Source organism: Balearica regulorum, chromosome Z (genome assembly GCF_011004875.1).
Source record: "Balearica regulorum gibbericeps isolate bBalReg1 chromosome Z, bBalReg1.pri, whole genome shotgun sequence".
In the NCBI taxonomy this organism is placed as follows: domain Eukaryota; kingdom Metazoa; phylum Chordata; class Aves; order Gruiformes; family Gruidae; genus Balearica; species Balearica regulorum.
In genome coordinates this window covers 32,965,531-32,978,608 of record NC_046220.1, presented here as the reverse complement: position 1 = coordinate 32,978,608, position 13,078 = coordinate 32,965,531, and the positions used below count along the sequence as shown (strand labels likewise).

General features: G+C 46.7%; 1 protein-coding gene across 4 annotated transcripts in view; it reads right to left on the bottom strand.

The window, feature by feature from the left end:
* Positions 1-12,230, bottom strand: part of LOC104636701 (PH and SEC7 domain-containing protein 3) — a 115,493-nt gene extending 103,263 nt beyond the window's left edge. For all 4 annotated transcript variants that reach the window (XM_075741100.1, XM_075741099.1, XM_075741103.1 and 1 more), the window contains exon 1: positions 11,984-12,230. In XM_075741100.1, the coding sequence (XP_075597215.1) occupies positions 11,984-12,004 (21 nt within the window). In that variant the 5' untranslated portion in view covers positions 12,005-12,230. The remainder of the gene's footprint in view (positions 1-11,983) is intronic.
* Between the last annotated feature and the right edge of the window lie 848 nt (positions 12,231-13,078).

Genomic DNA, 13,078 nt, shown 5'->3' with positions numbered 1-13,078 from the left:
TGGGGCAGGCTGTTTCTTTGGGAGGAGACTGGGCTACAACAAGGATGATCAAAAATGGGAAAAAGGATAATAAGGTATGCAAATGTGTGGCAAGCTGACTGAGGGTCCCTGTTGGGCAGCCCATGCCTGACCACCGCTCTCTAGATTGGGACAATAGCCAAACCCGTTTTTATGACCAAACCACACAAGTCAAACCTGTTTCCGCAGCCAGGAGGCAGGGAGAGGGCACAGGGTGGTCTCCCCAGCTAGCAGGGGAGCACCTGGGGGGATGGATGGATGGATTAATCGAGCATCCTGGTGCCACCAGCACCTTGCCACTGCTTCCTTCTCATAAGAAGCAGTCTGACACAGTAAAGGTCCAGTTTCTCAGAGGAGAGAAAGGCTGCAGGACTAAGATTAAAATCAGTTTTCTGAACAGGTCAAATCAACTCTCCAAGAAAAAGCACACACCAGCAATAAACTGTAGTGCAAAAACTGTGTGCAGTCAGCATTAAGTTTCTTCCCAGCTGGGCAAAACGGAGCCTATAATTCTTCTGTCTGAAGTGACAGATGAAATAAATCATTAACTCTATAAATTCTTCAGTGACCTTTATATTCATACCCTATGTTTGAGGCAGCTAGTTGTTAGAGCACAGCAAGTCATTGCATGGTTCTCATTTAGCTTACAAAAATACTCTAAAAAAAAAGAAGCCAGATGGAACATTCTGCCCCCCAGGACAAAAACGTTTATGCACTTCCACCAAATACCTTAGGGTAATCATCAGATACAAACAGAAATTCAAAGTGCAGGAGACACATAATTCACAGGAGCACACGGTCACAGCTCTTTAATCAGAGATGGATAGAATCACAAATCCATACATAAGTCCAAGGCCAGGTCTCCAACAATTACATTTTTTTGCAAGAGCATACTGACAAATAACTCTCTTGCCCCATGCCCTAGAACTGTTTTGCTCCAGGTTTTCCTGGCCTTTTACCCCCCCATTTCTTCTCCCATCTTCCTGCATTGCACCAGTTCTGCAGGATTTAGTTCAACACACCTCTCTAATAAGTGTGCAGTAGATCTTATACAGTCTTGGGTCTTGGATATATTTATTTACTATTCACTGGTCCAACTACTCACCAGCAGGGCTCCAACAGGTACTTTAATGGACCTGCTAATACTAGCCTACCATATACTTTGGGAAAAATGTGATAAAACAAAGGAAGGGCTTTCTAGCCCACAGATGACTATCACAAGTGTGATGAAACAAGCTTGGAAGAAGCCTCCATGTCTCCCCTGCTTTTACAGGGCTGCATTCATTTGCAGGAAGGGGGGCAGGAAGGGCTAAAAAACGAACAGCTGGACCCAGAGCACACAGGAAGGCGGCTCTCGGTCTGCAATAGTCTGGACAGGAGTAGCTTATGAAACCAGATAAAAACTCAACCTACTCAGATGGATGCGAAGGGATGGGACAGCTAACCAACTAGCTGGTGCCAAGTCCCACTCACAGATGAATGAAATGGAAAATAAAATGGACAGAGCAGTCCAGTTCCTGAGCAGTCAGGAATTTCTGATCTACACACCTCTGGGACACAGCATCTCCATCCCTCAGCCATGCTTTCTGAGGCTTCACAGAAATCTGCTGCACTGAGCTTCCCTGCCAGCAAACACTTTTTCCAAGGGTCTGTATTTGCCTGTACCTTACCATAAAGCAATGAAGAAGAGTCCGGTTCACAGCACCCTCTGCATCATCCAATAACAGGCAGAAATTAATGGTGAAATTAATGTTTTTTCAGTGTACAGGGCAGCATTTATCAGAGTTAGGTGCGTAAGCAGAGACTGCAAGACCTTTGTCTTAGCGTCTGAAAGGGATAACTTGATTTTCAGAAGTGCTCAGCATCGCTGACGAGAATTACAGATACTGGCTTGTGCATGGGAACAGCTGAACCTAACATCTATTTAGGTTGTCAGAGCATGGTAAGGATGTGTAAAGGTAAAGCAGTTCAAAGTCTGCAGATCCAGGCTTAAGGATAAATTTATGGTATTTCATCCAAACAAGAGATACTAAAAAGAGAAAGCAAGAGGGTGAGAGAGTAAGGATGCTATGAGGTCAGAGTTGGCTTTTAAGACTATTGTTTTACTGTTGTCCTTCCTTAGAGACAGAAAAAAAACCAAACCCAGAACAGAAAAAAAAAACAAAAAAAAACCCTAGAAAATCGAGGGAGAACATGTGGTCTCCTTTTCTTCTTTCAATCTGCAACTCAAACCTTGCAGAAGTCATCATACCCCAAAACCAGGAGCCTAGAGAAGAGCTGGACAAACGTTCACGGCACTTTCCAAGCTGCATTAGCAAGGATTAAATACAAGCAAGATTGGAAGGGATATAAAACTCCTGCTTAAGCCTTCTCCTTCAGCTCAAGGACAAAGAAATCTGTATCCGGGTCAGCTCATTTCATAATTGCCTCTCTCAGAGGGGTTTAACCACCACCTTTGATGCATCTGGTGTTGGTCACTGCTGGAGAGGGTGACGCTCACTCAGAGCATCAATCCCCTTAAATCAGCCCAGCTATACATACATTTCTCATGAGCCATATACACACTGGTTTTCAGTCCGATAACACTCTGGCCAGAGCGGCAGTGAGTTCCTGCCCATTCATTCACCACTCTTGCAGCATTTTCTGCCTGTTTGAACGTTTAATCAAGCCTACTTCTCTGGGTTACGGTTCTTGGTCGGGAGCTGGGGAGGCTGCATTTGCCTTTTGGGTGAATTTGGTATAATATTCGTGAGGCTGTGTTAGCGTCGATATGGCAGTCCTCACCCCTTGGACATCCTGCCAACACACTGGACCAGTTTCTGTTGACCTCGCACAAGGCACTGGCATGGGTCAACAGAGGTCTCGCCTTGCTGGGCTTTTGTCCTTTGTTGAGGGAGCAGAGTTTGTTTAGGACATGCCCATGGGGCTCGTGGTGGTTTCAGGCTTGCAGAAGAGGGGAAGCTGCTGAATCCATGTCTCAGCACTGAACTGAAGAGCAGTAGGATGCTAAGACCAGGGATGGCCACGCTGCCTCTGCTCCACTCTGATGTCTGAGCATGCAAACTGGAGCAGAGGATAAGTAGCTGCAAGGAGAAACCATTGCCACAATTCACCCCTGAGAGGTGGCTTTAGGCAGGCTCCTGATGGGAGTTGGCTGCTGCCTTTTCTGAAGCACAGTGCCTCTCTCTGGATGAATTTAACTCCAGTCATGAGCTCCCCTCAAACTTCCCCCCAAAAATCCCAGCGGTTTTAGACAGTCATGGTGAGTCATCCAAGCCTGAAGAAAATGCTTCTCCTTTCTCCGTGGAAGGAAAGCACCAAAGCATCCTCTTTTGAATTTAACTGAGGTTCTGGCTGGGGCCTTTTTTGGGACACAATGTTTTCTTGGGGCTTTTTTTTTTTTCCTTTTTTTAATACCTACATCCCAGAGAGCACTAATTAAGGAATATCAAAGTCTTGTTCTCTCACCACCATTTGCAGCTGAGCCAACGAGAGAGCTGTGCTCTATCTCTGTGGGTCTCTGTGGAAGGAGACGACATTGTCCATGGCTGCTGGGACAAGGAATGGGTCAGTGTGAGCACAAAGAGCCAGCGTGAACCCATGCCTCCTGAAGCATTCACACTTAAGGTCATGTGTTTTCTTTGAATACGTCTAATACGGAGGAAGTGTTCAAAGGAGCAGATAATTAACTGGCAAATGTCAGTCTGGAGTTTCTCAGACCCCCTGAGAGGACAGATGCTGCTAGACACTGACTCCTCACAGGAGACCTGGGAAAACGGTGCTTGGGAAAAAGCAGAATGGGATGGGTGCCCAAGCCTGAGCCTTCAGGGAGAGAGTCAGCCGAAATGCTGGACAGCAGGGGACCAGTCATGCTAAAGGAAAACATTAGCAGGAAGGGGTCTAAGGACAGTTCATGAAAGGCTGTGAGCATCCTCAGGGGGACCCCTGCAAGCTTTCTTAATAAAACCCAGCCACTCTAAACCCAGAAAGAAATGTTTTTCCAGTTCTTCTAGGTTTATTGGAAAACCAGGAGGGAACTGGCTAGCTGGGGTGGGGTTCCCTACAGCTAAACCATACCATAAGGCAGGCTCAGGGGAGCCCCAGTTGTGCACACTTTTGCATATGCACAGCTCCTTTTCCCAGAGCTGACCGCCTTGCCCCTCGGCCATGCAGCTGGTGGGTGCCAGCTCCCTGCCGGTGGGCAACAGCCCCTGCACCAGCCGCAATGGAGCCATCGGGACTACTGCAAGGAAGCAGGAAAAAGCCTCTGCAGGATCCCTGTAAAGCACAGCCAACTACGGAGGACTTCACAGCCACACCTGGAGCATTGCTAATCCAATGCTGTGCTTACTCCATTCTCATTGCTTCACCAACATCTCTAGCACCAAAAAAACCCAAATGCTTCTCAGCAGCCTATCACATACCCTGATACAGCAAGTTTACGCTCTCAGGAGTTTAAACATCTACTTTCATCTTGTCTTCTGCACCCCAGGAGTTTCCCCAGAAACTAGCTAACTTTAAAAAAAAATAAATAAAAGGCAGGAATGATGGATAGAAGGTTTCCACAGACTTCCAGCCTTCTCCAGCATGTTCCCAGCAGGCCAAAAGGACCATGTGAGTCAAGCAGCAACACCATGGTCAAGTCCTTATAGAGTCAGGCATTGAGAGCTCTGCCCCTACTGTCATGGACAGACAAGCCCCCCAACAGCCTGGCACAGCTAGTGGCCAGCCCTTGTTTTTAAGCACTGTTATAATTCCTGTGTGGACATGAGCTTAGCAAGCCTCACTGCTTTTGACAGGTCATACTAATTGTTCTGAAAAGACTGGTTCTGTTCAGCTTTTCTTAAGTCACTTTCCTAAGTAATAGGATGAAATGCAGAGAGCTGGAATTAAAATTAACTTGCTAGCTGGTGAAAGCTAGCACAGTGACAGCACAGAGAGAGCAGAGAGGGTGCTGCTGGTGCTCACAAAAAGACTGCTAGAAAGGTTTGCAGTTTTTACTTCCATGTGACCTCACACACCCTATTTGTGTTTTCCTCACACACAACCCCCACATGCTAATACACGTTTGCAATTCTTAAATTAAAGCATTAGTAAAATAGATTAAGACTCAAAAGAGCAGGAGTTTTGCACGGCCAAATCTCAGCTGGAGCTGCCAGAAGTTAATGCTAGCAAAGGTTTTGGAAGAGAAGAAATCTCAGCTTGGGATGTTAGTTTTAAACTAATTCTTATCAGGAGTTGCAAGTAGATGTGTAGAGAGCCAGAAGGTGAGGGAGGAAGGAAAGAGCTTGTGTGAGGGCACTGCCTATAGCCCTTGTCCAGCAGAGAAGTTTGGATTGTAGAAAGGGATAACCAAGTCAGCTAGGACTTCTCAGCTGAAGAAAAGAAGCAGATGAGACACACATGGCAGAGATGCGTGCAGTCACAAGGGGTCTGAAAAAGACTAAGAGCAATTGGTGATTCAGCATCTCTTTTAATACAACAGCCAGAGGACATCAAAAGAAGGTATTAGGAGTTAGCATCACACCAAACAGGAGATGGTTCCTCACACAGTTTGTAGTCAAAACCACAAACCTTCCTGCAAAGCATATCATGGAAACCAAAATCCCATGGAAGCTGAAAAGGAGGGCGAACAAGCTCAAGGGATACAAATCCACAACATACGTAGAAATCACGTCCTTCTTATGAAGCTCCAAGCTGAGCTCTTCCCAGGCATCTGCTGACATCCATGACTATGTATGTGCTCCTGGGCTAAACTGACCTTGGGTCCAAACTGGTGCAGCCAGCCACTCTTACCTGCTCACCGAGCTTTGGCATGGCCCTGCACGGGACAGACCTCCGGCTTGGTACAATCCAATCAGTTCCAGTCCTCAGTCCTTACCACAACACACCCCACACCTTCAGCCCAGGAATTCACCAAAAGGCACCGCAGCACCACAGGCTTCCCATGCACATCACGGGATGTGTTTACCAGGAGCAGCCTCCCAGGAAGTGGTCAGGCTGGAGAGCGCAAAACTGAAAGGGTGCAGATACTATCAGAGCTGCTCTCCCCGCTCAAAGGCAGACTTCACAAAAAGTTCAGTGTCTGATGAGAGGCTCAATTGAGACACAAAGCAAAAGAATGGCTGCTTAGAAAAGGTGTGGGAACAGTGACAAAAAAGGGATGCCTTAGCAGCTGTATCAAGCAGTTGCAAGTGAAATTTGTTTTCAGTCTGGTTGTCTTGTTTTACACCTGCACTTGAGTTTTTCTCCCCTTAAAGGAATGTTTGCTTCATTGTTTGGTTGAAGTTGTTAGGAAGCAGTCAGCTGTTATACTGAATTAAATGCTTTTTATTATGCAAAGGCTGACACTGTCTGAGCTGTAACGGTGTAAATGTGAACAGCATATTAATTCAAAGTCTGTATGATTACAGTTTACCATTAAAGGTCACTCAGCATTTTCTGTTTGCCAAGTCAGTGATTTTTGAAGTGTGCTGTATGTACCTCTGGATATCTATGCATTATTTCTAAGGTATGCACAAGAACCAAAGGAAGCCCATTGAGAGGTAGGCTTTAGCTCACTGCATGAACCACCACGTTCTTAGATATAAAACGTAAAGATAGGAAAAAGGATCCAAAACTTTTAATAAAGCCACAGTGCAAGTATTTTTCCTGAGTTATGTCAAACAGCATTGGGATGGGGGCCTGATTTGAGCAAAATTGCACAAAGACAGCATCTTTTATTCAGATAATTCAGTGGCACATGTACTAGACATCTTGCATTTACTTTTTTTGTTCAATCTGTTCTGAGTATATTTAGGAAACTGACAGACTGCTTCTTTTCAGCAGGTAGTGAGCTTCCATCATTTTTAGGTATCTCACATGGCAGAACAATGTTTAGACAGGCCACAGGTCTGCCTCACATGGATTTCAACTCCCTGGAAGCTAGAATTCGGATATGCCTAAGTGCCTCAGGAGCCCACCAGATGTTACCTCTGTATCTTTAAGCAACTAAATTATTTCCAAAACCCAAGCCAACATCTGCTGAGCCTTGAGAACTTGCAAGGCGCATCCTCTCCCATTTGCTGCACATTCTGTATGTCCAGCTAAATAAGCACTGGTTTTATAGATAGAAGTAAAGAAGGACAGGATATCAAGAGAGCTTATCTTCCTTTTTCAAATCAGTATTACAAACATGGTTTAAGATAGTATCCCAAAGTGATTAAAATAGTCTTTGTACCTCAATTTCAGTGAACAGCAAAAAAACTAAAAAAAAACCCAACCCACACCCAAAACCCAAACCACTCTACACAACTGCAAGGGCAAACTGTAGAGCTACAACACAGCAACAGAGCATGCAAAAAGGTGTATATATCTCCCTCTAATTTAGACATAGCTCACTGCACCTGCATGATTATTTCATATCACATATTTAAATTAATTTTACAGCTTTCACCTGAATTGTTCTTTCTGAGTCTTAACTAGATTTATCAGAAGTTTTTTGGATCAGAAATTTGACTGAAGTTTGATCTGAGCTGTCTTCTCCCTGGCACAACTGAGGCAGAAGCTATAAGTCACACCAACAAATTTCACCTAAGCCTCCTGCTGTGCAAGCACTGGGGGACTGAAAAGATGTTGTTGCAAGAGCAGACTTTGCTTGCTAAGAAAGTGAGCTAAGGAGTGCCAGCACTGGCATCCTCGGGCTGCTGTGCCCACGCTAACCGTCAGGAGCCACCAGGCAGTTTCAGTCGTGGCAGGAAGGCAGAAGACACCAAAGGTGATAATACATCCCCCACAGGCAGCACAACGTAGGCCAGCTGGCACTAGTGTCCCACGGTGATGAAGTTAATACTTCTTTTTTCCTCATTAGGCCACAGTAAGTCCACAGACAAGAAAGTTGATGAGAACCAGAACTCACTGGTACTAGAATTTGTTTTCTTTTGAGAAAAGGGCTTTCCTGGTACAGGTTCTTCTGTTAACACTGAAATGCAACCACATCTGAGGCTTAAGTGCATCTTGCCATCACACTTGGCTTTTGTTCAGCATGGGAGATGCGGTTATTACCCGAATGACACTTCTGTTTGAAAACTATTGTGAAAAAATGAGTACACTTTGGAGACCAGCCACCTCTTCCACTGTGCCACTTCACACTAAGAAGAGAAAGCCAGACCCATTCATTGCTTCTGCAAAAAGGGAGGCTTGCGCTGTATAATCTGTGCCGTTTCGGTTATTTTCGTACTGCTCCCAAACTACTGTATCACAGACTCAAGACAATGCCCTCTTGTTCAGTCCTTTTACCAGGTGTCAAAAAAAATGCTGTGGGCTGTGACTTGAAGACCTCGGCAAACGTGACAGTGACCGGTGTGCTTCTGCCTTGGCAGCCCATACTCAAAAGCCAGCTCCAGCCTGGTGTCCTTAGGCTTAGTCAAGCGGTCACAGCACTGAAAATCTTTTTGTACAGTTAGCAAAGCAAGCCATGGCAAATGCCACGTATTTCCCGCAGCCAGAGCTAGTGGCTGAGGCACTCAGTGGAGATGGAAATGCAGAGCTCCTGCTCTGACAGACACCTTGATCCCTGATGGACAGATTGATCTGGTGCCCTGGCAGGTTTGTTTGCTTATAGCACCCAGGAAGTAGTCAATTCCGGAGCAACTGAAGCTTCAAGAGCTAGATAATACCTGAACTCTTCTGCCTCCTTATTCAGTCCTGTAGCAACCTAGCCCGTACCCAAAGGGCTAACCCTCACCGCACCCTGCTTTTAAGCCCCATCCACAACTTGCCTTGCTCATCTCTGTAATGCAGAGAATAAATGCTCGGAAGCATTAGCATCCCAAGAGCCTGTGGTCTCTGACAGGAGCTGGCACAACAGCAAGAGGCGTCTCAGAGCAAGGAGGGTTGTGCTCAGAAAAAGCACCTGGAAACACACTGCAGAAGCATACTTCAAACAGCGTCATTCCTGAGAGGAACAGGACACTTATGGCTGGACCGAAAATGCTGGGTAGACACTTAGAGCTGGTCTCAAACAGCTTTCTCATCTCACGGAAGTTATAATTTGTAACCTCCACAACCTCATCTCAGTGCAAACAGGAAAAAAAGGACTGGAAACAGCCTCTATTACTATGGGTGCGGGAGGACAGGAATCCGTTCAGAAAGAGATTCAGATGTTTATGCTTAAGACGCAAATTGCTCAAGACCTAAATGTGTCCATCTGTGGCCCCACTTCTCTGCATGGCAATGATTTGGAGGAGCTCTCTATCATATATACTCCCTTTCAGCCAAACTTCCATAGGGAAGGACCCACACACAGTTTTTTGACCCATCAGGATATGACAAAACGCCCAGGCCATGGAGTGGGTCTGGGTGGGAAAGCCAGACTGTGAAATCTCTGCTCCACCAGAAGCCAGACGCCACCTTCCATCAGGAACCAGCTGCAAGGAAATGTCCCTTTGTGGAAAACGGGTGGTGCGTGTCACTGAGCCCAGGGACGTCGCTCCCACCTCTTCTGGCCAAGCTTACAAACCTCACACTGATCACTCTACCAGCTGCTGCACCCTGGGGATTCCTAGCACCCATGTTGCAGAGCTGATGCGGAGGGGGACACTCTGGCCGGTGGCTGACTGCCCTGACCTTTGAGTTTTGGCAGCAGTTCACAGGTTTGCCCAACCTCACCTGCAGCACAGCAGCTTGGCAGATGGCTCCCCTGTACCCTGGAGACCCGCTTAATCTCACTCTCCAGACTCTATTTCCTCCCTCCCTTCTTTGTGCTCCCTTTCCTAAGCCACTACATTGTCCTGCCTCCAAATTATCTTTAAACCAGCACCCAGCAGTACCCCAGGTTCTTGCTTTCTCTCAGGACCCTTGCAACTAAAGAGAGGAACTCCAAAAGGAAATTCATGCAACGCTGCAGAAAAAATCACACCAGCCCCCAGGTCTGCCAGCCCGTCTCTCCACGGAGCAGGGATTGTTTCAAGCAATCAGCTGTGCTGCATGTGCAAGGACAGGTTATCAGCCATGGCCAAAGCATCCTTCCTGTGCACGGCCACGTGCAGGGTGTGACTTGTGCCGCTTCGACTGCCAGCCCCAACATTGCAGCTCCCAGTACTTGGCTCAGAGCACGCCCATGGAAACAACCACTTGTCTAGAGAGATGCTCTGTGGCACTGGTCCATGATACTCCCGCAGACAGTCTGCCTCTTCATCCCACAGGAATCAAACCCCAAACCATCTCTTAAAGCTGCAAAACCAAATGCCAAACTTTCCTGGTAAGATGGGCAAGAATAGAAAGGATCATTTTGGGGGTAGGCGGGGAGGGGAAATACTCTGAACGACATGCAGGTCTTTCAGCTATGCAGCTTGACAACAGCAAAGAAATTCTTGCTGAAAAAAACCCCACTAGTGTCTCCATTAGGATCCTCACTGCTCTTTTCCCTCTCAATTTGATGGCGTAGAAATGGCACTAGTAAATCACATAATCTGCTCAAGCACCAACAGCGCCCCTTTCACACAGATAAGTTGTGCAAAAATTTCTTTATGTATCAAGAAGTCCTAATTTTTTTGTTGTATTGAGTTTTGAAGAGAGCAGTGTGTAAGTTTCTTGCAATTGTTTTTAACATCATCATGACGGCAAAGGATTTTCTTATACTCTTTTCTGCAATGAACCAAGGTTGTAATTGAAGGGGAGCATTTGCACAGGGATTCCTACATGGTTTAACCTCACCTTCTCTCCCACCAAAGGCACACCCCAAAAGTAACATCTCTGTAGGCAGACTCTCAGTCTGTGTAAATCAACAGAGCTAAGTCAGAGTCACAGCTAGCATTAAACTGGTAAAATCTGCTGAAATGCATCAACTAAGGATATGACTGACGAAAAAGCATTTGGAGTAGAACGAGATTTCTTTCTCCTAGCCAAACCAGAAAGGCTTGGATATTCTCAGCAGCCCATTACAATTGATTCAAATGCTGGGTGTGCAACCACTAGTTTCATTAGAAATACTGCATTTGACTTTCTGTTTAATGTCCCTATGCACAGACAGAATTACAGTGTGACTGGAGCTGCAAAAGCAGTAGTAATTGCAGTTGCCTATCACACACCCAAATCACTTCAATAACACATAGAAGTGCTCTGCCTGACAAAGTACTAACTGGTATCCTGTGGGACCCAGGTAATTGTTGTTTATGGCATGGAAATACTGCATCTATACAGGAAGCTAGCATCTTTGGTGAGTTTGTGTGAAGTTCAAGCTCATTACGACTCTATGTTTATGTTCCTATTGAGAAGCATAGCTTCAGTCTCCAGTAGCAAGGATGAAGGTAACACCACAATTGCACAGGAGCGTCCCTGCGTACATTTAATATTCTAAAACTTAACACCTTTGGTGAATTCATCTCGACCCCACTCCTCCCCAGAAAGCACAATGCTGCTACTCAAAGATGCTGGCTTTCTCACAACATGTCATTTAATTGAGAATTTGGTATAAGACAACTTGTCAGTGCAGCAACAGTACTGATTTATAACACAGACAAGTTACATAGAGACAAAAGCAAAACCAACCGTACAGGATGCAGGTTGGAGCCTCCAGCCCTGGGGTGGGGGGTCCCAGTGCAGACTCCCTGGTGCAGTTGGTGTCTCTGGGGATCTAGCAGTAATGAGTGCAGAACTGGGCTCTGAGCTTTTTTCCCTTAGGAGAGTGTGAAAAGAAGGAGAAAAAAGGAAGGAGAGAAAAAGAAAAGGGAAAAAGAAAATGAAAAGGAAAAAGGAAAAAAAGGGAAAAGAAAAAAGTAAAAAGGAAAAGGAAGGAATTGAAGAGGAAAAGGGAAAAGCAAAAAGGAAAACAAAAAGGAAATGGAAATAAGGAAAAAGAAAGGAAAAAGAGAAAAAGGGAGAAGTAGAAAAGGAAAGGAAAAAAAGGTAAAAGTAAATGAAGGGGGAAAAGCGCCCCCGGCTGAGCGCACCCCCCGCACCCGCACGGGAACACGCCGCCCCTTACCGCACCGCCGGCTCCTTCCATCTCCCATCGCCGGCCGCGGCGGATCCCTGCCGCGCTGCCGCCCTCCCGCGAGGCCGAGCCGTGCTGTGGCGTGCCGTGCCGTACCGCGCCGGGCCGGGCCGGGCCGTAGCGCCCTGCCGGCCCGCAGCGCCGGCAGCGGAGCCGGGCAGCGCGGCGGCGGGCGGCCCCAGCACGGTGGGCGCGGCGGACGCGGGAGCAGGAGCGGCGCGGGCCGGGCGGCGGGGCCGGGCCGCGGGGCCGGGCCGGGCCCGGCGGGGCGGGGCTCGGCCTGGGGGTGGGGGGAGGCTGCCCGGGAGGGGAGGGAAGGGGGAGACTGGGGGTGTCGCAATGAAAGGGAAGGGGAACGGAGTACACCACGTGCTCCTCAAAAAGATTAAAAAAAAAAAAAAAAAAAAAAGAGGAATTATGTCAGGATTACCGAAAGCAGCAGAATGCAAAACACAACCCAGACTGCGTGCCCACAACAACGGCATCCAAAGCCCGCGGGGGCCAGAACATACCGTACTCTGCTCCTAAATCCCTTCAGTGCTGCTTGCAGTTGCTGAAAAAAAAAAAAAAGAAAAAAGAAAAAGAAAACAACCCCAAAACCACCCAAACACCTTTTCCAGCCCAGGGCTTTCCTTCATGGCCCAACTTCAAAAAGCAAAAGAACACAGATGTCTTTGGAGTAACCCCATCTGAACATTCAAAATTGATTTTTCATTTTTATTTTTTTCACAGTTCATTGAAAGTTGTCTTTCATCATCAGGTTTCTGAGCATGCAGTCACATTGTTGGGATTTCTCTAGCCAGGAACTCTGTAAATTGTCCTTTTTAATGAAAGAAGGGTTTCCCCATTGGAAGCCACACTTCAGAAAATACCCCCAAATCTCCTGGCCCCAGTTACAGGAGTTAGCTACACAAGTAGCTGACAGACTGGACAAAGAAGGATGTTCATTTCTGTAGTTTCAGTGTATTTGCATTTCGTTCAGCAGCAGTTCAAAGCTCTAATTTTTTTTTTTTAAACCACCAAAATTGAGGACAGGAGCAAGGTCGAAGACTCACTAAACACTTCAATGTTTGCTCCTTCCCCTGC